General features: G+C 55.2%; 1 protein-coding gene across 8 annotated transcripts; it reads left to right on the top strand.

Moving 5' to 3' along the window:
• LOC108289508 (casein kinase I) lies at positions 1-27,115 on the top strand. 8 transcript variants are annotated; one of them, XM_017508995.2, is made up of 11 exons: positions 1-256; positions 3,261-3,348; positions 15,133-15,243; positions 15,372-15,520; positions 16,653-16,881; positions 17,551-17,721; positions 18,682-18,830; positions 23,322-23,514; positions 23,612-23,751; positions 24,601-24,665; positions 26,078-27,115. In XM_017508995.2, the coding sequence occupies exons 2-10, from the start codon at positions 3,273-3,275 to the stop codon at positions 24,631-24,633; spliced, it is 1,251 nt and encodes a 416-aa protein (XP_017364484.1). In that variant the 5' UTR covers positions 1-256; positions 3,261-3,272; the 3' UTR covers positions 24,634-24,665; positions 26,078-27,115. The 8 variants fall into 8 exon arrangements, with proteins under 8 accessions (XP_017364484.1, XP_017364483.1, XP_017364481.1 ...); XM_017508994.2 differs by having other exon boundaries at positions 26,075-27,115; XM_017508992.2 differs by having other exon boundaries at positions 25,941-27,115.
• Positions 27,116-27,976: the final 861 nt, after the last annotated feature.

Genomic DNA, 27,976 nt, shown 5'->3' with positions numbered 1-27,976 from the left:
GCGCAAGCCGGCGGCGGGGGCGGGCGGACGGACGGCAGGCCGGGAGGAGGGAGGCGGCGGCGGCGGCGGCGAGAGCCCAGAGCCAGAGCCCGGCTGGGGCCGAGCGGAGCGCGGCGGCAGCGGCGGCGGCGGCTGGGCCGGGAGAGGCTGGCGCGCCGGGCGGCTCCGCGAATCCTCCGGCATCCGCCCCGGCGGGCCGCCCCCGCCCGCGGCAGCCCCCAGAGCAGCGGCCCGGCACCGGCGCCTTCCCGGCGGGGTAAATATTGGGGGGCCGCGGGCACGCGGAGGGGCGCAAATCCGGGGGGAATCGGGGCTCCCTCAGCCTCTTTGTTTTTGCTGGAGAGGGAGAGAGGGGAGGGAGGGGACACGCGCGTTCGTGCTGGGGTGGTGGGGGGGCAGCCCGGGCGCCGCCCGCTCGCTCGGCCTGGCGAGGACAAAGGCGCGGCTGGGGACTGGGAGGAGGGGGCCTGTTATCTTGCGGGCTCGCGGGGGAGCTCCCCCGCCGGCCCGCCTCCGCCTCCCTCACGCTGAACCTTCCGAGGCCCCGGCCGGCCAGGCGGCCACTCCGACTGTGATTTGGGGACGCGGAAGGAGGGGGCCGGGGGTGCTGGGCGCCAGATACTGTTGATTCGGGCTCGCGTAGGCTTCCTCGGACAATCAGCGGCGCCCCCTGCTCGCCTGGCCCCGGTGCCCGGACCTGGGGGTCAGCAAGGCTGCAACCGCACGTTGGGTGGCGGGCATTTGGGGGTCCTAAGGTGAAGAGGTGTGTGGTCACCCGGCCCCCGATTTTGTTTTCCTTTGTGGAGAGAAAGAAAGAGGTGGGGGTTATGTATCGGATCGGATTCTCCCGTTTTTGTGTGTGAGAGATTCATGTTTTGCAAGTCTCTAAGGAACAGAAAACTGGCTGGGGATCGTTAGAGAGAAGATTCCCAAGCTCTCCTTCATACCGAAACTCGAAGTGGGGTAAGCCCCCTCCCCAGCTTTTCCCTTAGTTTTCCTACATATTTTCTTCTTGGCATCGTCTCCTTCCTAGAGAAGGATGTGGGGAGAGGCGAAGGGGACACAGTGTCTCAAGTTGCTTCACCCAATGCCTGTGTCTGGGTCCCCTTTGCCTTCGTTTCTCCGATGTCCCTTCAGTTTTTATTTTAATCGCCCAGGGACAAGGGCCCCGGCTCAGGGGTAGGCGGCGGTGGTCGGGGAGTAGGAAGCACTGCCCGTGTGCCTTGCTGGTTGGTAGTTTGTCTAATCTTTTTAACCGGCTGAAACTCCTGAACCTTCATATCCACTTTTTCCCCCCACTTTGTTTATCTCTCCCCTCCCCCATGGGAGAAGCAGCAAAAGAACTGGAAAGCCGCTCCCATTCCTGAATGAAGCCTTTCTGCTCTCCTCCGGGAGGCTTTTTGGGGGTTGGTGCTGGGACAGTGGAGGCTCCCCCAGGGACCTTGGGCCCCTGGGGTGCTGAGGAGGGACTGGGGGTTTGGGTGTCTGGCACAGAGCAGTCAGGGGGTCCTGAAGGGCTTGCTCCCCTCACTTCTCTTCTCTGCAAGCAGCCGGTGAGTGGGGAGAGACTGGGGGGTCATGTGCAGTATATTTATGTAAGACACCCAGACAGAGGGCACGGGTATTTATATAACCCGGCATGGGTATTTATGTAATATAGGATGCGGGTATATTTATGTTCCTTTCCTAACCTGCGGCTTTCCTGGCTGCCATGTGTGGTCTCTGAATTGGTGTTGACGGAAAATGGACTGCGGGGGGGGGGGCGGGGGGTGTTTGTGTGCGCACCTCTCCCCCACCGGCGGGGCTCACTCTGTGTGTCTGCTTTTCTTCTTCCCTTGGAGTGTACACACTTAGGAAGCTGGACGTGTGTGTATGTGGGGTGTGTGGCGTGTGGGTTTCCTGCAAACGTGAACTGCGTTCTCCTGGCAGCATGGCACCTCAGCTGGGACAGGGCAAGCATGTGGGCATTGGCCCTTGATTGAGAGCCCAGAGTTTGGCCAGCTCGGTTGGAGGCCCCTGCCTTATGGTTATTGGTGGAGGGCTGGTGAGCTCCCTGGGCTCCAGGTGCTGGGGTTGGCCTGTCTCTCCTGGGCTCTGTCCACTGTCCAGGGAATCCATCTCCCTCCCAGGCTGGCCTGGTTGTTGGGGACAGCACTTGGCACAGGGAAGGGTCTGATCCTCTGTGCCAGCACAGCTGCTCTGCTGTCTTCCTGTTTTGCCCCCGTTTGTGAGTGTGGGAGACCGCCAGGTGGGACAGCCGGAGCCCTATCCTAGGCGAGACTGCTACCGTCTGCAGGGTGGTGTGGGGCACATGGTGTGGCCTCTGTAGGCCTGAGTTCCCTGTCTGCGAAAGGAGTTCCCTCTTGCTAGTCCTTGATGCTGGTCCTCTTGTAAACACTGCTCCTCTGCTTCTTGCGGAGTCCCTGGTCCCTGTCCCGTGCCAGCACTGCCTCCAGGCCTTCGAGTTTCCTCCTCTGTTGACCAGGAACAGGGTGTCCAGACTATTGTCCCAGGCCAGAGCAGCGGAGTCCCTCCTAGGGTTGCCCTGGCCCTGAGGAAGGAGAGACGCTACTCACGTCAGATCCCCTCCTACCCCTTGGGGACTGGGGGCTAAAACCCTGGCTCAGTTCCCTCTGTTGTTCTATAGGGCCCTCTTAGGAGATCCTCCTCCTAGTGTTGAAGGACGCCAGCTCCAAACAGTTTATCCAAGAAGCTATGGGTCTCCCTGTGAGGTTCTTGGTGTCACGACGTGGAGATGGGGAGGTAGCTGGAAGGTGGACGATCTAGGGTGTTTCTTTCCTGCCTTCCCTTCAGTAGCATGCTGGGCACTGGTGAGGTCTGGCCTCTGGGCAGGGGCAGTACTTGGGAAGACCAGGCCAGGCTGTGGGAGCTTGGGGTTAGGAGTGGAGGGGCCCTGTCATTTCAGGGGTATAAAAGGGCCAATGCCCATTGTGATTCTTTGAGAAGTTTCCATTGAAGGACCCCTGAATGAGCATCCCTCAAAGACACGCCTGCTTGTCTCTGGCTACCCTGAAACCTGTTCTTAGTCTGCCTTGGCTGTTCCCTGGGTGTGTGGGGTGCGGGCTGTGGCCCACCTGACACCTGGGTGTCCTCAGGCAAAGCGAAGCCAAATCTCTCCCTGGACAATAGGGAGAATGGGGGTCTTCCAAGTTCCTGGTGGCTCTGCCTGGCTGTGGTGGGCTGGACCCCTTGCCTGGCTCCGCACGTCTCTGACCCTCGTGTTCCTGCTTCCTCCGCAGCAAGAGTAAGCCATGGAGCTGCGTGTGGGGAATAAGTACCGCCTGGGACGGAAGATCGGCAGCGGGTCATTTGGAGACATCTACCTGGGTAAGTGTACCTTGCGCCAGCTGGAGCCCCTGGGGCCAGCTCAGGGGACCAAGAGGAGGAAAGACCCTAGGATTTTGGGATCTGAAGTCAGAATGTGGCCCCAGTGGCGTGATCCGCCCAGGGCCATCCCAGATGGTGAAGGAAGCAGCAGGTTGCCGAGAGGCAGGCTGGGGGCTCCTCCTCTCACAGGCCAGGCCGGCCACAGGAGGGTACTTTTAGCTCCAATTTCTGCAGGACTCGTGCAGTTCCTCTGTGCCTCAGTGTCCCCAGTCAGCTGGGTCCCCAGCTAGGTGTGGGGAAACCTGGGTGGGGTTCGCATCCTCTCCCTTGTCTCCGGGGAGAAGGATATTGGTAGATAAAAGAGGCCTGGGTTGCTGCTGGACCCCCAGCCAGGCCCCCTCCCTGTGGCCTGGCCTCCTGGAACCCAGCCCAGGCAGGCTTTGGGATGACGCAGGCTCCCCTGTAACCTCGGGGGCAGGGTAGGGGGGGTCTCCTCATTAGAGAGCTCTCTCTCGCTCTTTCCCTCCGGATGTGCTTCCCGTTGAAAATATGAGTTTGCTGTGATGTTGCATTTTAAACAAATCGCTGAACTCTCAGTCCTCTCCTTGGCCTGGGAGAAATGAGGCTTGTGCCTTTCAGTGCTACTTTGGAGGGGTACGGTCGTGAGCCCTGGCCCTTCCTTTGTGATTGTTGGTCCGAAGGGAAGGTATTTCGTGTTGGTGATTGTGGATTAGGGAGTGGAGGCTTGGAGTTGCTGAAGTGAGGTGGCCAGCCCCTCTCGGATCTGTCCTCATTCCTGTCCCTGCACCCTCAGAAGCAGGCTAGATGCACCTCTGTACCTTGGTTACCTTCCTTGGAAAATGAAATCAGCTCTGTCCAGTACAGAGGACACCAAGTCTGTATGTTGTGTCCATTAGTTCTGAACTTTGGGGTTTCTGTTAGCCCATGGTTAGGGGCCCTTGGAGTGTGAGATCTGCTGTTAAGGAACCCTCTATGGGGACAGGGAAGGAGACAGGGCGTTCTCCGGGCACTTCCTTGCAGGTACTTTCTGCAGCCCCTAGAGATAGTTCCAGATTATTTGTTCCACACATCAGGAAACTGAGGCACAGATGGTCAAGTTGGCCTCCGAAGTCCGCTCTAGAAAACTAGCAGAAGCAGCCTTTGTGCTTCTCTACATGAGTGAGAGCGTCTGAAGGTGACGTATTACACGTCTAGCTCTGCATTCTAGACCTGGCTTTGTGTGGCTGTGGGAAGGTCATGGGACTCCTCTGTGCCTCAGTGTCCCCATCTGTAAAGTTTGTGGTAATGCTGCCTGACTCAGATGAAATGACAGATGGGAACGTGTTTTGTAAACGTTAAGGTGCCAGCAAGATGTACGGTTCATTGCTGAGTGTTTAGTAGATGACGCTTCCCTGTGGACACCCTGGAGCTCGGAGAGAGGAGAGTGTGCAGTGCTGCTGGTTTAAAGGTTTTCTCTGCAACCCTGAGCTACTCCCGGGATGCAGGCATTAGGTGGTATCTGCCAGTGCCCAGCACACGTGGCTTGCCCACAGTAGATGTTCACTGAAGGCTAGTCAAGTAAACAGGGACTGTGACATGCACAGACATGTGCAGCAGACTTAACAGCAGGATCGAAAAAGGCTGGGGTGACTGGGCATGGTGGCCCACTCCTATAATACCAGCACTTTGGGAAGCCAAGGCAGGTGGATTGCTTGAGTCTGGGAGCTCTAGACCAACCTGGGCAACATGGTGAGACCTCATCTCTATAAGAAAAATACAAAAGAAGCAGCTGGGCATGGTGGCATACGCCTGTAATCCCAGCTACTCAGGAGGCTGAGGTGGGAGAATCACCTGAGCCATGGAGGTTGAGGCTACAGTGAGCCAAGATTGCACGACTGCACTCCACCGTGGGTGTCAGAGTGAGACCATGTCTCAAACAAAAAGGAGGCCCGGGAGGTGGCTCACACCTGTAATCCCATCACTTTGGGAGGCCAAGGCAGGCAGATCACTTGAGGTTAGGAGTTCAAGACCAGCCTAACCAACATGGTGAAACCCCGTCTCTACTAAAAATGTAAAAATTAGCTGGGCGCAGTGGTGCATGCTGTAATCCCAGTTACTCAGGAGGCTGAGGCAGGAGAATGTCTTGAACCTGGGAGGCTGAGGTTGCAGTGAGCTGAGATCGTGCCATTGTACTCCAGTCTGGGTGACAAAGTGAGACTTTGCCTATTTTCTTTTTTTTTGTTAATAGAGGTGGGGTTTCTCCATGTTAGTCAGGCTGGTCTCGAACTCCCAACCTCAGGTAATCCACCCGCCTTGACCTCCCAAAGTGCTGGGATTACAGGCGTGAGTTACCATGCCCGGCCGAGACTCTGTCTCAAAAAAAAGGAGGAAAGAAAAAGATGCTGGGGATTCCTGCATCTATGCTCAGCCGGCTCCCAGACACAGCCTCTGCCAGGAAGCCTCACCTGGAGTTGGAGTGGAGAAAAGAAAAAGAAAATCACAAAAAAAGAGATTTGGGGTCCAGTCCACGTTCAGATCCCCAGTCTGTTCCTCATTTGCTGTGTGACCTGGAGTAAGTCACCATATCTCTCTGAGCCTCAGTCTTCTTATCTGAAATGAGTGTATCCAGCTCTTTACTGTTTGTGAAATTGGGCTGGGTATAAAGACCCTCATATCACTGAAGCTGTTGGGCTCAACACCGAAGCCCAGAGCCACTGGCTGGAGGTCAAAGGGCATGGAGACAGCTCTTGTCACAGACTTGTGCCTACACGGCACCCATTCCAGGTCCCACCCCTCCTTTTGCAGACAGGAGACTGAGGCTCATGGCTGGAGGGGGGACAGCCCAAGATCACTCAGAGAAGCCAGAATCTCATGTGGTGGGACCTCCCTGGGGACAGGACTTCCTGTTTATCTGCATAGTCATCTCATTCATTTTAAAAATGAAGTCCAGATTTACTCCTCTTTGTACTGGCTCTAGAGTAAATTCAGGCAGAGTTTGGGCACTGGTGCTTCCTTTTACGAGCTGTATGCGATTGAGCAAGCAATGACCTTTCTACCCTTGGCTTCCCCATCTGCAAAATGGGGGTGTGAGAAGTAATGAGGTCATGGCACATAAAATACTCGCATGTGCTGGGCCCAGCAGTAGTGCTGTATGCCGTGACCCCACCATTGGTCTCAGTTTCTAGTTGGGAGTTGCTTTCGAAGGATCTGGGTCCTCTGGGTGTGAGTCTGGGGAGGTGAGTCAGACTCCTGACCCTCCTGTCTTCACCGGTGCAAAGCACTTGGGGGACCCTGCCCTGACTCACCATCCTGCCAGCACCCTCCTGGGCCCCTGTCTTGTGGGTTTGGGGACAGTGATGATTGTAGGGCCTTCCCTGGCCAGCCTCGTTGGCTACATTTATTCAAAGCTCTGGCCACGTTCTCATCCCCAGTGCCGTGCCAGGGCTTGACTCCAGATGGCCTCTGCAGGTGGGGCTGGATACATCTTCCAAGCCTTGCTTTCCAGGATCACCTGAGGGCCAGCACACTATAGATGTGGCTTCTGCTCCTCCTCCCTCTGCATCATACGGGGTCAGCCAAGAGAGTGGGGCCTGCTGTTGCTCGTCCAGGGTCTAGAGGTGGCCGTCTGGGCCCATTCACTAGACTTCCATCCTGGGAACTTTCTAGGCCTTGTAAGAGTCTCATTCTCAGCTCTGAAAAGGGTGACGAACAGTGTTCCCTGCTGACAGGTGGTTCCAGGGGTGAGTTAGTGTGGGGAACATTCCAGGCCTCTGATGGGTGGGAACTGAGGTTGCCGCCACTGCTGCTGCTGGAACAGGTGGGCTTCATCCCCTGTCCTGAGTCCACCCAGGTCCCTGACTGTGTCCATGTGTCTGGAATAGGCCCCCATGTGAGGCTGGCCACCACTGTGGCCACCTGGAACTTGCCAAGTTCCCAGCCCCTCTGGGGCCAGCCAGGTTCAAGCCCTTTTCTGTGTCCAAGTTTGTTTTGGGAACTGGCAGTGCCCCCACTGTATGTAACTCATGGGCCATCTTCTGTTCCTGAAATCAGGCAGTTCTTCCAGCTTTTAGGCCTTCACATGCAGGGGACCCCTGTGTCTATGCTTGGCTGGCTCGCAGACACAGCCTCTGCCAGGAAGCCTCACCTGGAGTTGGAGTGGAGAAAAAACACAGGGGCTTTGGGGACTAACTTTTTTTTTTCTTTTTGAGATGGAGTTTCTTGTCACCTAGGCTGGAGTGCGATGGCACGATCTCCGCTCACTGCAACCTCCGCCTCCTGAGTTCAAGCGTTTCTCCTGCTTCAGCCTCCTGAGTAACTGGGATTACAGGCGCCTGCCACCATGCCTGGCTAATGTTTGTATTTTTAGTAGAGACGGGGTTTCACCATATTGGCCAGGCTGGTCTTGAACTCCTGACCTCAGGTGATTTGCCTGCCTCAGCCCCCCAAAGTGCTGGGATTACAGGCGTGAGCCTCTGTGCTCGGCCTGGGGACTAAGTTTCAAATCCTGGCTGTGCCCCAACCGGTTCTGTCAGCCCTCAAGCCGGTTCCCTAACCTCTCTGAACCTCAGCTCAGTGGCAGTAAGAATTGAGAGAGCTCAGAGAAAGCCTGAGCTTCCTGATAGAATTTAGAGGCCACCAAGGAGCTCATTGGTGGCAGGACCTGCTGCAGGAGGCAGCTCTGGCAGGTTTCCAGCACTAGAGGGGGTCAGAGGCTTTGTCTAGCAGCTTGGGCCCCTGGCCCTGGGAAGTGTGTGGCATGTGATCATTTGACCTTTGGTGTCTGTTTTCCACATGTCCAACAGAAATAACAGTAGACTGGGCGCAGTGGCTCACACCTGTAATCTCAGCACTTTGGGAGGCTGAGGCAGGCGGATCATTTGAGGTTAGGAGTTCGAGACCAGCCTGGCCAACATGGCGAAACCCAGTCTCTACGAATAATACAAAAATTAGCTGGGCGTGGTGGTGTCTGCCTGTAATCTCAGCTACTCGAGAGACTGAGGCAGGAGAATCGCTTGAACCCGGGAGGCAGAAATTGCAGTGAGCCAAGATCATGCCACCGCACTCCAGTCTGGGTGACAAAGTGAAACTGTGTCTCAAAAAGAAGAAAAAAGAAATGCAGACAGTGGTACTCGAAGGGTAGCGGAAGGGCTTGAGGGGAGGAGGGCCTGGTCTACCCACTACCTCCCTAGCACCTCTCCTCCCCAAACACGTCTGCTGAATCACCAAGTGCTGCAGGCCCTGCCTCCAAAGTGTCACTCAGTCTCTGCACCCTGCCCGGGCAGGGCCACTATCAGCTCTTGCCTGGACTCTGTAGTAGCACTCCCAGGCCTTCCTCTACCCCCTAGCCTCCTCCAGCCCTTTCTTATCCACTAGGTAGTCTCAGCAGGGCGATATTTGTCCCCCAGGAGACGTATGTCAAGATCTGGAGACCTTTTGCTTGTTACAATTTAGGGCAAAGCGGTGCCCTGGCAACTAGTGGGTAGAAGTCAGGGGTGCTTTTAGACACCCTGTAGTGCCCAGGGCAACCCCATAACCAGGAATTCTCTGGCTCCAGGATCAGTAGTGCCAAGGTTGAGAGATCCTGGATCACACACCTGAACGTAGCCTTTGGTGCCTCGGGCTGAAGGCCAGGATCTTAGCTGGCTGTTCAAGACTCTTCAGATCTCTTCGCCTGCCCACCTCTTCCATTGTCTTTTTCTGCTACCTCAGGGGTCCCGCTGCACCCGCTCCTGCTGGGCCTTTGCCTGTGCCGTGCCCTCTCTTGTCTATCCAGTACAGTCCTATTTGGGAGTCAGGAGCCCTTGTAGTCTGCCCTCCGAGGAGGCTCTCCTTTCCTCCGTAGCATGGCTTACTCCCTCTTCCTCGCCTCCCACTGGCTGGACACCAGCTCATCTCTAGCCTAGGGGCTGCATCGTGGAGCATTGACTGTGTGCCAGGCACTGTCTAAGCATGTTTGCTCTTCAGCATCCTCATGGGCCGGGCGCAGCGGCTCACGCCTGTAATCCCAGCACTTTGGGATGCCAAAGTGGGTGGATCACGAGGTCAGAAGTCAAGACCAGCCTGACCAACATGGTGAAACCCCCCCATCTCTGCTAAAAATACAAAAATTAGTCGGTGTGGGTGGTATGTGCCTGTAATCCCAGCTACCTGGGAGGCTGAGGCAGGAGAATTGCTTGAACCCAGGAGGCAGAGGTTGCAGTGAGCCGAGATTGCGTCATTGCCTTCCAGCCTGGGAGACAGAGCAAGACTCCGTCTCAAAAAGAAAAAAAAAAATTCCTGAAGAGCCAGCTAGTGTCATCAGTTTATAGATGAGGTGCCTGGGGCTCAGAGAGGTGAAGTGCCTTGTCTGAGGACCCCTGGCCAGGCGTCCAAGTCAGGATTCGAGCTCTAGCAGCTTGGCTCTGAAACTCACACTTCAACCACTGTACTCTCCTGCCTCTCTGCTCCTGGGGAAATGGAGCATGGCCAGGGGACTCTGAGGAGCCCAGCCCCCCTCCTGTGCCATATCCTTGCTCCCTAATGGAAACCTGTGTGGATGGAAACCTGTGTGGCTCGTCCCAGTGACAAGCATTGATATGTCAAAAGCTCTTTGCAGTTTGCAAAGTACTTTCTTTCCTGTTGCTGGCTAGATTGAGTTATTCATTCTTTTTTTCTTTTCTTTTTATTAAAAATCCAAATAACACAAAACTAGAAACCAAAACACAAAAAAATGTGTTAAGTGAAAGAAGCCAGTCACAAAATTCACGTCATAGGATTCTATTTCTGTGAAATGTCCAGAAAAGACAAATCCATAGAGACAAAAAGTAGATTAGTCGGGGGCAGGGGATGGAGTTAAGAGATCCTCCCCCTGTCTCAGGCCTTACCCCACTAAAGGCTGCAGGTGTTTTCAGGGTGATGAAAATACAGCCTTCCTGGGCCAGGCATGGTGGCTCATGCCTGTAATCCCTGCACTTTGGGAGGCTGAGGCAGGTGAATCACTTGAGCCCAGGAGTTCAAGACCAGCCTAGGCAACATGGCAAACCCTGTCTCTACAAAAAATATAAAAATTATCCGGGTGCGGTGGCTTGTGCCTGTAGTCCCAGCTACTTGGGAGGCTGAAGTGGGAGGTTCACTTGCGCCCTGGAAGTTGAGGCTGCAGTGAGCTGTGTTAGTGCCACTGCAATCTAGCCTGGGTGACAGATTGAGATCATGTCTCAAAAGGAAAAAAAATGCAGCACCCCCTACCCTCGGCACCTGTGGGGAATAGGTTCCACATCCCCCTCAGATACCAAAATTCTCCAGTTCTCGAGTTCCTGATATCAAAAGGTGTGGGATTTGTGTATAACCTATGCACATCCTCCATATACTTTAAATCATCTCTAGGTTGCCTATAATACCTGATACAATGTAAATGCTATAGAAATAGTTATGCTGTATTTTTAATTTTTATATTATTTATTTACTTATTTACTTTTGAGACATGGTCTTCCTCTGTCACCCAGGCTGCAATGTGGTGGCATGATCGTGGCTCACTGCAGCCTTGACCTCCTAGGCTCAAGCAGTCCTTCCGCCTCAGCTTCCCAGGTAGCTGGGACCACAGGCAACTACTACCACGCCTGGCTAATTTTGGTATTTTTTTGTAGACACTAGGTCTCATTTTGTTGCTTAGGCAGGCCTCGAACCACTGGACTCAAGTGATCCCTCCTGCTCAGCCTCCCAAAGCGCTAGGACTACAGATGTGTATCACTGAGCCCAACCTATTTCTTATTGTTGTATTGTTATTTTTTTATTTTTTTTCCCTCTACATATTTTTGATCCATAGTTGAATCAGCAGATGTGGAACTCACAGCAGATGCTGATACAAAGGGCTGACTGTTCTAAAATTGATTGTGGTAATGACTGCACAACCTTGGGAATATACTAAAAACAGTGAGTCTTACACTTTGAGTTAATCAATTGGAGAGTTATGTGAATTACATCTCAATAAAGGTGTTGAAATAAATAACAACTTGTAACACAGTATCCAGTGAAACCTCCCCCTCTTCCTCCCTGACCCTCTTAGACCTACACAGTTGTGTTTTGTTCAATGTTTCTTTATGTAGCTAGAGCCAAACACAGATACTTAGTTCCCCACCTTTTTAAAGAATACTGAAATGAGAGTGTGAAATATACATTGTTCTGTGTTTTGCTTTTTCACTTCCTGTATCTTGGAGATCTTGCCACTTCTGTGCAGGGAGAGCTTCCTCATTCTTTTTCCATCGTATTCTGTTTTATGGATAGGCTATTCTTTATTTAATCGGTCTCCCCCTCCCCCATCCCCCCAAGAGGGACATATGCCTTGTTTCTAAGCTTCTGCTGTTGCAAACAGCCTGCAGCCAATAGCCTGGTCCTCGCCTTGTTTTGCGCCATGCTGGGATGTCAGGTAAACTCCCGGAAGTGGGGTTGTTCAGGTCAGGGCTGAGTGATGTCAAGTCCCCCTCCAGTGGCCACTCAACAGTTCACACTTCAACCACCTGGGAGAAGTGCTCAGCCACCCCACAGTCTTGCCGACACATCGGTGTTATCTTGTGAGGCTTTTGACAATCCTAGGTGAAAAACGGTCTTTCAGGATATTAATTTGCATTTATCTTACAAGGAGGTTGGGCATCTTTTCCTGTGAGTAAGGCTTTTCTATTAATGAGTTCTTTCACTGTGAAGTGTGTTCAAATTCTTTGCCCTGTTTTCTGTTGAGTCTTTTTCCAACTGATTTGTAGGCGCTCATTACGTATTAACTCTTTGCCTTTGATAAGAATTGCAAGTGAGTATGTTTCTTATGACTTTATTTCTGGTGTTTTTGCCATGCAGAAGGAATTCCTTTTTTTGGAGAGGAAGGAGTTGTGTTTTTTGTTTTGTTTTGTTTTTAATTTAAATTTCAGGCTTCAGGATTTTAAATCAGGGATAAAAATAAAAGCCTTGCTTAACCCCAGGGCTATAAGGCAATTCTCCCTTCTAATATTAAATGTTGAGTGGATGCAAAGAGTACATAGAGAACACCTTTGTGGCATAAGGCATCCCTCCCTAGCATCACCCACTGACATTTAATCTTTTTTCTTTCTTTTGTATTTAAATCTGTATTGTCCAGTCTTGTCGCCTGCTTTGATATGGAAACAAGTAGAGCTGTGCAAGCACTCTTCTGTTTTTTTGAGCCAGAGTCTCTGCCACCCGGGCTGGGGCTGGAGCGCAGTGGTGCAATGTCAGCTCACTGCAACCGCCGCCTCCCGGGTTCAAGCAATTCTCCTGTCTCAGCCTCCCAAGTAGCTGGGATTACAGGTGCCTGCCACCATGCCCAGCTAATTTTTGTAATTTTAGTAGAAATAGGGTTTCTACTAAAATGTTGGCCAGGCATCACCATGACAGAAATTCTCATGCCCATCAGTAGGCACCCCCGCTGCCCGTGCCCCTGGCCCCCAGCCACCACCATTCGACTTTATGTCTCTATGGATTGGCCAATTCTGGATATTTCATGTGAATAGGATCATACAACATGTGTCCCTTTGTGTCTGGTTTTTTTCAAGTAGAATGTTTTCAAGGTGCATTCCTATTGTAGCATGTATCAGTACTTTATTCCTTTTTTTTTTTTTTGGAAAAGAGTCTCCTCTGTCACCTAGTCTGGAGTGCAGTCATGTGATCTTGGCTCACTGCAACCTCCACTTACCGGGTTCAAGCACTTCTCTGCCTCAGCCTCCCCAGTAGCTGGGATTACAGGCACCCACCACCACACCTGGCTAATTTTTTTGGATTTTTATTAAGAGATGGCGTTTCACCATCTTAGCCAGGCTGGTCTTGAACTCCTGACCTTGTGAACAACCACTGTTGGCCTCCCATAGTGCTGAGATTACAGGCGTGAGCCACTGCGCCCGGCCTTTATTCCTCCTTATTGCTGAATAATATTCTGCTGCGTGGAGACACCGCATTTTGTTCATCCCTTCATCTGTGACAGAGTTGGTGGCTTCCCCCTCCGGCTGCTAGGAGGAGGGAGTACGCCACCTGGGATTCCTGGGTGACTGCACCCCTGTTCCTTTTCTTTTGCTGCCGGGCACCTGGGCTGTTTGTGCCTGTGTACATCCTTGTCCTGTCCCACTGGGGCATATGTGTTTCTGAAGAACGTCCAATCAGGAGTGGGTTGTTTGGGCGAGTGTTTGTTTATGTTCAGCTTTACTCAGTAGGTGCACGGGCTGTGCCCACTCACACCCCCACCTTTATTTCTTCGATACCAACTTTTCCTCCACTTGAGATTTCTCCTGGTTGTATGAGCCATGGTGTCTTTTCTCAGCTGGCCAGCCGGCTGTTCCAGGGACATCATTATTGAAGAGTCTCCTCTTTTCTTTGGATTTGAGGTCCTGCCTTTCTCCTGTCGTGGACTTCTCCTGGGGCTGTGTCCCGGAGGGATGTGCTGGCCTGTGTCTGTGCTGATGCAGCACTATCCTACTCCTGGTGGGCTGGCCACTGGCCCCAAGGAGACACCCCGTCTCCCAGCCTCGCCCCAGCCATTCCTCTCTTCCACCCGTATAGCTAGGGAAACTGAGGCAAGGTGCACTTTGGGTTTGGTCTTTCTGGTGACTTCTTGATTCGGGGGACTGGGCCCAGGCAGAGAGCAGGGCTTTGGTGTGTGTAAGGGTAGTTTCTTTTTTTTTAAGTCGGAGTCTCACTGTGTCGCCAGGCTGGAATGCAGTGGTGGAATCTCAGCTCACTGCAACCTTCACCTCCTGGGTTTAAGCAGTTCTCCTGCCTCAGTCTCCCAAATAGCTGGGATTACAGGTGCTTGCCACTATGCCTGGCTAATTTTTTGTATTTTTAGTAAAGACGGGGTTTCACCATGTTGGCCAGGCTGGTCTTGAACTCCGGACCTCATGATCTGCCTGCCTCGGCCTCCCAAAGTGCTGAGATCATAGACGTGAGTCACCGCGCCTGGCCGAGGATATTTGAGAAGCCAGGAGTGGGTTGGGGGAGGGGTTTCACCATGTTGGCCAGGCTGGTCTTGAACTCCGGACCTCATGATCTGCCTGCCTCGGCCTCCCAAAGTGCTGAGATCATAGACGTGAGTCACCGCGCCTGGCCGAGGATATTTGAGAAGCCAGGAGTGGGTTGGGGGAGAGGCGGAGGTGCAGGCAGGACCTCTGACCTAGGCTGGAGGCCAGCAGAGCCGGGTCGATGTTCGAGGCCACCATTTACTGGTCATGTGACCTTGAGCTGGGCCTCAGTTTTCTCATCTCTAGAGCGGAGGTGAGAATCAAATGAGACGTTGGAATAGAATGTTCAGGGCTCCCTCTGAAGGCACTGGCATTGACTGAGGGGTTGCGTGGCTGTCCTGTCCTCATCCTGCGGGCCAGGGTGGTCCTGGGTTGTTCGATATATTTGGTAGCCCAGCCCCATTGGGCCCCTTCTCTGCACGTGTCACCACCTCAACCTGACAGACCCTGCTGCCCAGCCTTTCACCAGGCCTCGGCCCCCTCCCTTAGATGGTCTGTGAGCCTTTTGCATCCCTGCCCCTTGCCCCATTCACCTTGGGCCTCCTTGTTGCCCCAGCCTGTGGCTCTGGGTAGCCCTTGTGTGTCACCTCTGTCCCTCGCAGTGCTGCTCTTCTTTCCCGGCAGGAAGCCTTTGCTGAGCCTCCTTTGCCCCCTTCCCGGCCTCCACTAAGAGCTTCTCAAGGGCAGATGGCCCAGGGCCCAGCACACACCAGATCTCAGAAATGCTTAGTGGGGCACCTGGGACTGCCTGGCCTTTGAGGGTGACCCTGGTCCCTTGTTTCCCCGCTCTGGGCAGGTGCCAACATCGCCTCTGGTGAAGAAGTCGCCATCAAGCTGGAGTGTGTGAAGACAAAGCACCCCCAGCTGCACATTGAGAGCAAGTTCTACAAGATGATGCAGGGCGGTGGTGAGCGCGGGGTGGGAGGCAGCAGGCGCCGGATGGGCCGTGGCAGGCATGGGGTGGGACGCGCGTGGTGGGGCAGGCGTGGCTGGCTGCCTCTGACCCCTGACAGAACCTCTCCACTTGGCCCCCAGTGGGGATCCCGTCCATCAAGTGGTGCGGAGCTGAGGGTGACTACAACGTAATGGTCATGGAGCTGCTGGGGCCCAGCCTCGAGGACCTGTTCAATTTCTGTTCCCGCAAGTTCAGCCTCAAGACGGTGCTGCTCCTGGCCGACCAGATGGTGAGTCCCCGTCCCCTCCACCCCAGCCAGGTACCTGTGGGCCCAAGATACCAGCCCGGCCTGCTGTCTCCAGAGGATGCCAGAGGACAGGCCTGGGCCAGGCGAGGTGGCTCACACCTGTAATCTCAGTACTTTGGGAGGCTGAGGCGGGTGGATCACAAGGTCAGAGGTTCGAGACCAGCCTGGCCAAAATGGGGAAAACCTCGTCTTTACTAAAAATAGAGAAATTAGTTGGGCCTGGTGGCAGGCGCCTGTAGGTAGTCCTAGCTACTTGTGAGGCTGAGACAGGAGAATTGATTGAATCCAGGAGGCAGAGGTTGCAGTGGGGCCAAGATCATGCCAATGCACTCCAGTCTGGGCAACAGAGAAAGACGCTGTTTTTAAAAAAAAAAAAAAAATAGAGATGGGGTCTCACAGTGAGACCAGCCTGACCATCATGGTGAAACCCTCTGCTAAAAATACAAAAAACTGGTTAGGCATGGTGGCATGCGCCTATAGTGCCAGCTACCTGAGAGGCTGAGGCGGGAGAATCACCAGAACCCAGGAGGTGGAGGTTGCATTCAGCCAAGATTGTGCCACTGAACTCTAGCCCAGGCAACAGACTGAGACTCCATCTCAAAAAAAAAAAATTAAAGGCAGCAGGGCCGTGTGTATGCCTGAGTTTGGCACCCTTCAGAGCCCTGCCTTTGGTGCTCCATCTCTGTCTCCCATGCCTGGCTTAGGCTTCCCTCGTGCTCCCTGCCTGCCCTTTCCCTGCATCTCTTGCCTCTGGTTCCCTAAGTCCTGTGAGTGTGGAACGGGGCAGGCAAGCCTTCCACAGGGACCCAGCTGCCTTTCTAATGAACTCTTCATTCCCGGATCTAGCTTCCCTGCATTGCTCTCTTTCTCTCTCTCACAACCAGTTTGGTGAACTCCTCCTTCAGAGTTCATCCTGATGTCACTTTTTCCAGGAGGCCTTCTCTGGCCTGCCCCTTGAAATCATCCTTCATAGTGGAAGGCAGACCTTTCTTCCTCTCCAGGATAGGGGCCAGGTGTATGTTTTCCATCTCTGTGCCCCAGCCCTTGCCTGGCCCAGAGCACTGGGGGAGGGCCCCTCTGTCGAACACCTGCTGAATGGCTCCCTACCCCCCAGATCAGCCGCATCGAGTACATTCACTCCAAGAACTTCATCCACCGGGACGTCAAGCCCGACAACTTCCTCATGGGGCTGGGGAAGAAGGGCAACCTGGTCTACATCATCGACTTCGGTCTGGCCAAGAAGTACCGGGACGCCCGCACGCACCAGCACATTCCCTACCGGGAAAACAAGAACCTGACCGGCACGGCCCGCTACGCCTCCATCAACACGCACCTGGGCATTGGTGAGGGAGCCAGGCCTGGAGCAGTGTGCACCTGGGGCCGCTGGCCAGGGCCCAGCTCTCTGGAGCCCTCCCACCCCCTACCTTAGTGGAGACCCCCGGGCTCTTTTCTAGTGAGAAAGTGCACACCCCATCTGCCCCCAGGCTTGGGCTTATTCCCTGTCCTTGCAGTTGGGCCTTCCCCTTTGTAAGCCAAGCCGTGTGTGATGGGTGTACACCCTGGCCCCGCTTCCTTCTCTGCCCTGTTGAGTGGGTGAGGACACTTCCTGTTGGTGCAGGCTGGGAAACACAGGCTCAAAGGTTTAAACATGAGTTGCTTAAGGTCATGCAGCTTAGCGAATGCCAAAGCTGGATTTGACCCCAGCCTTGGCTGATGCTGAAGCTTGTGACCTCTCCACGGGGTGGACCAGGCAAGGGGGCAGTAGGTGCCCACTCACAGGCATCGAATGATTAAGTGCCTGAGCTGGAAAAACTAGGGCCAAATTAAGTTGAGAAGGTTCTGTCTTGGGCTGCTTCTCTGTAGGAGGAGGAGAATAGCAGTGCCTGTTTTGAATGAGTGCAGTGAGCAACATGGGAGGGTGCTTGGTGCGTGGTGAGGAGCACGACCCAGAGGATGAGCTAGGGGCCTGAGTGGACCCCTATCCCTCACCTGGTCTTTGATTCTCTGTACAGAGCAAAGCCGTCGAGATGATCTGGAGAGCCTGGGCTACGTGCTCATGTACTTCAACTTGGGCTCCCTGCCCTGGCAGGGACTCAAAGCAGCCACCAAGCGCCAGAAGTATGAGCGGATCAGTGAGAAGAAGATGTCGACGCCCATCGAGGTCCTCTGCAAAGGCTATCCTTGTGAGTAGCCCAGTGGGAGGGGACACGCCTGGGGGCCCCTGGGGCACTGTCTAAGGGGAAGGTGAGGCCACACAAAGCTCACACTGGGGCCAGGCACCATGGCTCAAGCCTGTAATCCTGGCACTTTGGGAGGCCGAGGCGTGTGGATCACCTGAGGTCAGGAGTTTGAAACTAGCCTTACCAATATGGTGAAGCCTTGTTTCTACTAAAAATACAAAAATTAGCTGGACGTGGTGGCAGGCACCTGTAGTCCCAGCTACTGGGGAGGCTGAGGCAGGAGAATCGCTTGAACCTGTAAGGCAGAGGTTGCAGTGAGCTGAGATTGCACCACTGTACTCCAGCCTGGGCAACAGAGCAAGACTCCATCTTAAATGAAAAACAAAGCCCACACTAGGTTGCCCCAGCCCTTGGCACCCGAGCAGTAACCCCTGGCTCTTTGCCACTCCTTGGCACAGCCAAAAGGCCTGGTTTCCCTGGCCTGGCTGTTAACACCTGTTACTCCCCAGCCCATGTTCCTGCCTCATCTCCCAGGGGCGCCCTCCCCAGTTTTTTTGAGAAGGAAATGGAAGTTTTCCTCCTGCTTAGGTCATGTGGGAAGGTCCCATCGGGCTCTTGCAGCCCTTTCAGTTTGTGGCAATGATTGATCTTCAGGCCCCAGGGTGCTTGGTGAGGGCAGCGGAAGAGCTGTGGGCATGGCTCCTGGAGCCGGCTGCCTGACAGAGGCCCCTGGCCGCTGTTGGCAGGTCTTCCCTTGCTCAGAAAGTGGCAGAGGCTCTGTCACAGGCAGGCCAGGCTTTTGTCATGGTAGGGGAGGCTGTGGTTCTGTTGCCTCCTTTTCGTCCCCCTGTCAGATTGAAAGTATCTGTAGGAACAGTGGGTGGCTTAGACAATGCTGGCTGCAGGGGCTCTGGGAGTGTGGCCCTCACGGTGGCCCTCTCTGTCCCCTGCAACCCCCACCAGCTGAATTTTCAACATACCTCAACTTCTGCCGCTCCCTGCGGTTTGACGACAAACCGGACTACTCTTACCTACGCCAGCTCTTCCGCAACCTTTTCCACCGGCAGGGCTTCTCCTATGACTACGTCTTCGATTGGAACATGCTGAAATTCGTGAGTCACCTGGAGACCAAGGCGGGCTTGGGGGACTGGATGGGGAAGGCCCTGACTCATAGGGCCAAAGTGAGCTGGTGGCGGGCGGGGCTCCCGACAGATGGGAGGTATGAGCTGGACAGTGTGGTTGATGTCACTGGGGTCCTGGAGCCCTCCTGCCTCATCCGTGCTGACAGCTCGTGCCGCCTTAGGCAGCAGGGCCCAGGCAGGGCGCTGCCTCCTGTCAGAACAAGGAGGACCTGGCATGGCCTGGGGTCCCTCCTGGGTGCCCGAGGTGAGACGTGGGTGGTGCTGGCGGCAACCCCTGCAGCCCTGATCGCTGTCTACACTATCCTGCTGCTCCTGTTCTGCACGTCCCAGGCGGCTACCTGCACTGCGGCCCCTCCGGCCAGCCTGGACCCAGTCATGCTTCTTTCTTTCTTCTTGGTCATGGGACCCTGGGTCTGGCTAGGCAGTTGTTCTGTTTCCCTCCTTTAAGAGTCCCGGGGGTGGGGTGGGGAGCAGCATTGGCTGGCTGTGCCCAGGGCTCTGGAATCTGTGAAATTGTATGTCTTGTTTCACATCTCTTCTGGAAAAGGGGGCTTCCTTGAGCCAGGCTCAGCCCTGTGACAGCCCCGTGACAGCGAAGGGACCGTTCTGTCCCCGTCCCTGTCCCTGTGCCGGGCCCACATACCCACCCACGTACTGGTAAGGACCCTCTGAGGCCTGGCTTTTCCAAGATTTACCACTTGACCAGGGAGCGCAAGAGGCTGAGCCTCAGCTGTGCTCTCTTTGTCCCTTCCAGGTGCCCGGCGCCCCTGGGCACCCAGAGCCCCCCAGATAGGCCCATGGAGGAGGTGGAGGAGCTGCTCCCCCAAAACTACTGGCCTGTGGTCTGGACTCCAGGGCCCCATTTCTGATGTCACCAGGTGTGCCTGAGCCCATCGGGGCCAGGCCTGAGGAAGTGTTTCTTGGGTGGAGGGGATGGTGGAGAAGGCCCTGCCATGGGATCCTCGGGAAGGAGCCAGCCCCCCGAGGGCCAGGGCAGCCTGAAGGAAGGATGGCGGCCACTGCCCAAGAGGGACGTGGTGGGAATGGGTCCCAGGACAGACTCACAGCCAGACCCCGCCGGCAGCCTCTGTATTGAAGCTGAACTCATTAAACACCACCTCTTGCTCCATTCTGGTGAGCCTATTTCATGGCAGGGCCATCGGCCGCCTTGCCACATGGTTAGGACCAAGGCCTTGTTCTCCTGGAAGCCAAGGTTGGCATACTGGTCTTGGACTTCTCTTCTCTCTGGTTTCAGACAGTGATGTGGTCTCGTTCACTAAGGAGTGAGAGGTCAGGCAGAGAATGGAGGTCTTGCAGGCCGGGGACCTTAGGAAGAAAGGCCTCTGTTACCTTTTTCAACAGGGGTGGGAATGGGATATGGGCAGGTGGTGCCTTCTCCGATTTTACCCTAGACCTTCTGGCTCCAAATGAGGCTGAGGGCCCTGGGGCACCTGGGACCATTGCTTTCCACCACAGGGCACTGGGCACTTTCTCATCAAGATAGTCACTCCCAAGTCTGGTTCTGCGATAGTCTGGGCCCTCCAGCTCAGCACAACTCTAAGAATGGATTTTGTATTCTCTAGACTGACACTGTCCAATATGGTAGCCACTGGCTACATGCGACACTTTTTTAATGAACTAAAATTAATCAAGACTAGAAATGTCGGCCAGGCATGGTGGTTCATGCTATAATCCCAGCACTTTGGGAGGCCGAGGCGGGTGGATCATGAGGTCAAGAGATCGAGACCACCCTGGTCAACATGGTGAAACCCCGTCTACTAAAAATACAAAAAAATTAGCTGGGCATGGTGGCACGTGCCTGTAATCCCAGCTACTCAGGAGGCTGAGGCAGGAGAATTGCCTGAACCCAGGAGGCGGAGGTTGCGGTGAGCCGAGATCGCGCCATTGCACTCCAGCCTGGGTAACAAGAGCGAAACTCCTTCTCAAAAAAAAAAAAAAAAAAAAAAAAAAAATCAGCTGGGCATGGTGGTGTGCACCTGTAATCCCAGCTACGCAGGAGGCTGAGGCAGGAGAATCACTTGAACCCAGGAGGAGAGGTTGCAGTGAGCTGAGATTGTGCCACTATACTCCAGCCTGGGTGACACAGCAAGACTCTGTTACCAAAAAAAAAAAAAGGCAGACTGAAAATTTCGTTCCTCAGTCACCTCCAACACATTTGAAGTTCTCAGGAGCTGGATGTAGTGGCCACCACATCCAGCAAGGCAGACGGGACCAGTTTCTTCATCCAGAACGTTCTGCCCCCATCACTGCTCTGGGTGCCTCCCTTACGGATTCTCACAAGACTGTCTAGCCAGCAAGATCTCTTCTCTAGCCAGGCCAGGAGCACCTTTCCACCCAGTGCCGCTGGTCTCACTGCCTTCCTGGAGTCCCTCTTGAGGCAGGCCCTGGAGTTAGAAGCTGGGCAGAGGTGCCCCCAGCCTTATCCTTTGCCTATCTGACTCATTGCCACGGCCACTGTGGTGAGCTGAACCACCTCCAGCAGCCCCCTGGCAGAAGCACCTGGAAAACATGCAGTGGGAACCTTCACCTTGAGGCCAGGCCCCTCCCATGCCCCCGACAGTAGACAGGACCCCTGTGTTGAGCATCGGGGTGCTGGGATCTTTGGGTCCCTGGAGCCTAGAAGCCACTCTCAGCACATACAGCCACAGCGTTCCAAGGGCCAACCAGCCGTCCAGGAAGGAATTACAGCCAAAGACAGAGGTCCCTGTGATGACAAGTGGATGCTTGCTGACCTTTTGTGTTTTCTATGGGTAATAAAGGCCAAGAGAGCTCCCTGCTATGCGTTTTTTGCATCCTGTGGGTTGGATGGGACCTTGGAGGATCACCCGCTTCCTGCCTCTGGGCTGGCGATGGCCTGAGCCTGCTGGGCTCACGAAGGGCAGGGGTTCCAGCCCTCTGCTTGGCTGGTGGCTGCAGGGCTGCACACCTTGGAGCGAGTCACTCAGCCTCTGTGTCCCAAACTAGGGAATGAGATTGACTGGCCTAGCGGGGTTGGTGTGACCCAGCCCACAGGAGGTTTAACACGGAGGTACCATGGCTCATGTTCCTCCCCAGGCTTTGCTGTGGCTCTGGCTGAGTCACTATTGGCCAGCCTGCAACTGAGTGGGAGCCCAGGGTGAGGACCAGAGGTCAGGAGTTGGAGCCCTGGGGGTCCCAGGCCTGTCTGAGAGGCTTCTAGGTGGGAGGATGGGAAGATGTGTCTCTAGAGTGTCTAAGGCAAGGCTCTGAATAGTGACCTCTTGGGGTGCTGAGAGCAGAGTGGGACTAGGTGGCAGAGGCCTGGGTTCAGATCCCAGCTCTTCCCTGAGCTGTGTGACTCCAGGCAGGTCATGAAGGGTTTCTGGGCTGTGGTACCTCACTAAGGTTCAGGGATCATTCTAGTCCTAGCCACTACTTCCTGGAATTCCTTAAAGACAGGGCCCACCCCTGCCCCCACTTCTTGGCCAGTCTCCTGGGAGAGATGTGGGTGGCAGGAACCACACCCTGTGGCCCATGAGCAGGCCCCCAACTCAGCCCGCAGCTCTCTCCACAGATGCGGCCCCCCTCCTGCCAGCCCCCTGCCCTTCCCTGCGGACGGCCCCGGGATGAACTAGGTAATGCAGCTGGGCGCTGCTCCCACACCTGCTCCTCTCTGGGCCTTTCTCACTTCCTCCTGCACAGGGCGGCAGCAGTAGCTGGAGAGCAGGGCCCCTGGGGGCTCGGGGTACCCCATTGCTCCAGCCTTGCCTGCTGGACCTCTTCTTCCTCCATGGGGCACGTGATTCCATTTTCTTCTCCAGCTCCTCTTGAGCCCCCATCCCAAGGCAGGCAGTGATTCTGTGGGTCCCCTGGGTCTTCTGGCCGTGGCCTCCACTGTACCTACCAGAAGCCATTGCCAGGTTCTGGCAGGGGAAAGACAGCTCCCTGATGAAAAGAGCCCCTGGCTGGGCACCGGGAGGGCTGGTTTGAGTCCTGGCCCAGGCTTCCACTAGTTTTGTGACTCTGGGCCTGTTCTTTCCCCTCTGGACACCGCTAGCCAGTCTGCTAGAGCCCTCTCAACAGCTTCCCTGCTCGGTTTGGCAACACTGAGTAGTTCAGGGCTCTCAGTACACAGAGGGAGCTAGGGCAGGCCCAGCCCCGGCCGGGAGGGCCCGGGGTGCTCTTGATCATCCTGGGGGCATTAGTAGTCCTGGCTCTGGCTCCATCCCAGGAGAGCAGGGCAGACCGACCTCCCTCTGCCCCCAGACTACTGCCTTCTCCTTTCTCCGGGCGGTTGTTTGGCTTCTTGTCTCTGCTATGTGATCATGGGTCATGGCTTCCTGTGCTTGGGGGTGAAGCTGGAGCAGAGGGTTTCTGAGATGCCCACCCGGCCTCCCTCCCCTGCTGTGCCCTGCAGGGCTGCTGGGCCCAGAGCACCTTGGCCTCTGGGGCTGACCGGTGTCCATTTTTGCTTCCCTGCAGGGTGCAGCCCGGAACCCCGAGGACGTGGACCGGGAGCGGCGAGAACACGAGCGCGAGGAGAGGATGGGGCAGCTACGGGGGTCCGCAACCCGGGCCCTGCCCCCTGGCCCACCCACGGGGGCCACTGCCAACCGGCTCCGCAGTGCCGCCGAGCCTGTGGCTTCCACACCAGCCTCCCGCATCCAGCCAGCTGGTGAGGAGGGCCTCAGGCAGTGGGCTGGGCTCAGGGTGGGCAGGGGGGCTCTGTGTGTGCCCCCTCTGAGGGCGGCTTCCCACGCCTCTCCCTGCAGGCAATACTTCTCCCAGAGCGATCTCGCGGGTGGACCGGGAGAGGAAGGTGAGTATGAGGCTGCACAGGGGCGCGCCCGCCAACGTCTCCTCCTCAGACCTCACTGGGCGGCAAGAGGTCTCCCGGATCCCAGCCTCACAGGTGAGCTGCCCCCTGCCAGTCCCTCTGGGCCTCACAGCTGAGCTAGAAACCCCCTGCCCCCCAGGGTGAGGTCAGGCCTCGGCTCTGTTCTGCTCTCTCCACTGATGCTGCTTGCCTTGGAGTGAACCCATCTGTTGGGCTGGGACTTGGCCTCATTTAATCCTCTGAGGTCTAATGAGCCCTCTTGAACACAGTCATTCAAGGCTCAGAACAGTAACATTCCCTGGCAGTGGCACAGCTGGGCTCAGGCCCTCGCTGTCAGGGGCCCAGCCTGGGTGGGCAGCAGAAGCTCAGAGATGAGGTACTCATGCTCCCTGGCATCAGGGACCCCCCCCAGGAGCCTCTGTGAGCACTGGCCAGAGCATGGGGTATGAGAGCAGTGGGGTCCCATCCACTTTGTGGCCGTGTTTGGATGGGAACACTTGGGAAAGGGGCAATCTGGTTGCTGCCCAGGGAAGGTGACCTGGCAGGGGCGGGTGGGAGCCCTGCCCTTGTCCTCCTGCCTGTGGAGGGGGTGCTCTGGGCCCAGCAGCCCTGCATGGCACAGCAGGGGAGGGAGGCCGGGTGGACATCTCAGAAACCTCTGCCTGTGAGTGAGGAGGGAGTTCTGCGAGAGGACCCTCTTTGGCCATCTATTTAGGTGGCAGGCTTACCTCCCTGGACAATGTTCCTAGAGTCATTGGGGCATCTTAGAGTCATTGGAATCACACGTCGCTTCCCTTGGCATGAGGGGCTGTGTGGGGGTACGGATAGAGCTCCACAGTGGGGCGAGACTTGCCAGGTGTCCGTCGTCAGCAGCGGAGGGACTTGACTTGAAGCTTGTTCTTCTCCCTCCCCCGCCCTCAAAAGACAAGTGTGCCATTTGACCATCTCGGGAAGTGAGGAGAGCCCCCAGTGGACCAGTGTTTGCTTAGGTGAGTCCTTGACGCTGTAGATGCAACCCGCCCAGCCAGCTCTAGAAGCTCTCAGGGCCCCAGAAAGAGACCAGTGTGTTGTGGAGGGCGTGGGTAGCTGTGGCAGGTGGTACCAGGCGCCCGAACTAAGGGGCCTCAAGGAGTAAACCTCAGAGCCTGCTTGACTCGGGGCCAAGGGTTTCTCTGCTCAGGCCTGACCCCACATGGATTCATTTCTGCTGGGAAAACTCTTTTTCTGCCCCTGGGCCAGCCCTCTGTCTCCTTTTGCCTTAACGTAGTCTGGAAGGTTGGTTCCCAGCAGAGGGGGGGCCATGGGCACACACGCTGACCTCTCCCAGGGCTTTAGCCCTGTCTTAGCCTCTGGGCTGTTACGCAAGTTAATTCCTGCACAAGACTCACAACAGGACTGTGGAGGAAGCGGAGGACGCCTTTAGAGGCCCCTGCAGGACTGGGAGAGGCCCTCTGGCCAGTGCGGGCCTCCCGGTCCTTCGCTGACTGCACGAGGCCTTGAGGCAGGGTGTGGAAACTCTCCACTCTGCTTGGGAAGGGGAGGTGGTAGGGGTTCTTTGGGCTTGTCGAGGGTATAATCTGAGCTCTCTGGGGAACATGTGTAGGCAGTAGCCCGACTCATCAGGGGACCCGGCTTCCCACTGGGACCGTCTGAGTGTGGTCTGTGTTGTAGAAATTCATCCACAGAGGGAGTGGAGGCATGAACAGGACTGGCCTTCCTCAGATCTCAGGCCCAGGAACCAGGCCATCCATGGGCAGATATTTGGGGGTGGGGTGGGAGATGCTCACCAGGAGGGCAGAGGAGGGAGAGAATTCCTTTCTGTCACATAAAGATGGATCTCTTAGCATGCTGGGCCTTGAGCCAGGCTCTGGGGCCCAGAGGGAGATAGACCGAGGGACAAGAAAACAGAAGCCTTGGGGAGCCGGGTGCAGTGACCTGCGTCTGTAATCCCAGCACTTTGGGAGGCTGAGCTGGGCGGATCACCAGCCTGGCCAACATGTTGAAACCTCATCTCTACTAAAAATACAAAAATTAGCTGGGCGTGGTGGTAAGCGCCTATAATCCCAGCTACTTGGGAGGCTGAGGCAGGAGAATCACTTGAACCTGGAGGCAGAGGTTGTAGTAAGCCGAGATGGTGCCACTACACTCCAGCCTGGTGACAGAGAGAGACTCCGTCTCAAAAAAAAAAAAAAAAAAAAAAAAAAAAAAAAAAAAAAAAGCCAGTGGCCGTGCACCTCACCTGTCTTCTCCCTTCCCCCTTCTAGTGTCTTCACTGTATTTTCTTTTAATAAACAAAAAAAGATGGAAAAAATAAACCACTCAAAAGAACAACAACAAAAAAACCCAGCACAAAACCGACAATGGATTTTGTTTCTTTGATTTCTTTGCCAATGGCAAGAAGATGGGATGCCCTCAGCACTGAGGATTCTTGCCCCCTTGTGGTGCCTGCTGCCCCCAATCTTCAGGCTGCCAGACGCTCCCCCGACAGCTCCAGGCTATAGGAGTCAGACGCCAGAGCCCCTGCCGGCCTGCCATTCCTGCCCCCACCCACCACCTGCTGGGAGAGGAACGGTCCATGTCCCGGAAGTGGCAGGTCCCAGAGCCGCAGCTGGCCCTTGAGCATCATCGGAGTGATGTGGTCAGTCGAAACCCACCGAATTTCCCTAGCCTCAGAATCCAGGAGATACGCACAGCGACACCCACTCTGAGATGACAGTGGCCAGCTTCTTGTGCTGAGCTTTTCCAGTGTCCCCCTGGCCTCCAGGCTCCTCCTCTGCCTCTCCTTGGAGTGGGTGGGGAGGTGGTGGGGGCTGGTGTCCCTTGTGCGCGTGTGTGGATGTATTGACCTGTGTTTCCCAGGACAGCAGGTGCCCCGGCCCACCCCACCTGCCAGGCCGAATTCCTGTTTTCCTGTGTCTACTAACAAGGACATGGGGGTGGGTGGTGACCTCCGAATCCCTCAGAGCTCAGAGGGTCCTTGCTGCTGCCGATCCCCCCACAGCCCGTCATCAGCTGGTGGCAGCTCCATCCTCCATTCCTGGTTTTAGGGCAGAATCCATGGAGACTACTTCCAGAAGGCATCTGGCTCTGAGTTACAAATGACTTCACTGGTCCTGACAGTCACCTGGGGTCAGGGCTGGGTTTCGGATTAACCATCCTTCCTAGTTAACACCTCTTTTTGTTATTTTATTTTTGTTTGTTTTCTCTGTGTGTTTTCCTAATTTATTTACCTCTGTTTCCCCTTTTTCGTTTTTTTTTTTTTTTTTTTTCTAATTATATTTTTTATCTTTTTATTACTTTGTAATTTTAAAAAACTGAAAAAAAAATACTGAAGAACTTTGGGGGGAATTTTGTACATTTTTCCTGTGTAAATATTGGACTTTTTTGAGCTTTATTGTGGTTGTTAATTTGAAGTAATAAAGTAGAAAAGATAAAGTGATACAGGCAGCCCCTGGTCCACTTCTCTGCCCCTGGGGTTTCTCCCAGCAGACCTAGAAGCGGCCTTGCTGGGATCAGTGGGAGTCAGTGAGGAAAAGCCCTCACCCTGGAGGGAGCTGTGGCCGGGGCCACTTGCATCTCACAACATTTGGGCAGTGGTGGGATGTCCACGGGGCTTCAAAAACACGAGTGCGTACAGGAGCCACATGGGGGCTTTATAAAGAGGGCTGGGGTAGGCCTCTGCATCTCCCCGAACACTCCAGATGTGTGGATGGCCTGGGGCCCCCACCCCCACCTTGAGAGGCAAGGTCCTAAAGGCTCTTCACACATGATTTTATCCACACAAGAATTCTGAAGGTCTTGTTCATTGCCCTGCCTTCAGACAAGAAACTGGTCCTGGGGTAAAATAGCTTGCCCACAGTCACAGCTCTGGGGGTAGAGGCAGGACTTGAGCCCAGGCCATCTTGCCGTGGGGGCTGGGGGGTGCTCTGACCCTCTCCACTGCTGACCCCAGGGCTCCATGAGGGTGGGTACTAGAGTGAGCTCCGATAGTGACCCTGGGTGAGGGCCTTTAGTCAAGCCTTGATAAAAGGGCAGCACTCAGCCGTGCCTGCCTTGGTCTCACCAGCTTGGTAAAGAATCTGTTGGCCAGGTGCGGTGGCTCCTCCTGCCTGTAATCCCAGCACTTTTGGAGGCTGAGGCGGGCCGATCATGAGATCAGGAAATAGAGACCATCCTGGCCAACAGGATGAAACCCCATCTCTACTAAAAATACAACACATTAGCTGAGTGTGGTGGCACGTGCCTGTAGTCCCAGCTACTCGGGAGGCTGAGGCAGGAGAATTACTTTAACCCAGGAGGT

Source organism: Cebus imitator, unplaced genomic scaffold (assembly GCF_001604975.1).
Source record: "Cebus imitator isolate Cc_AM_T3 unplaced genomic scaffold, Cebus_imitator-1.0 Scaffold404, whole genome shotgun sequence".
NCBI classification, from domain to species: domain Eukaryota; kingdom Metazoa; phylum Chordata; class Mammalia; order Primates; family Cebidae; genus Cebus; species Cebus imitator.
Note: the sequence above shows the minus strand (reverse complement) of the source record. Positions and strands in the feature narration are given on the sequence as shown.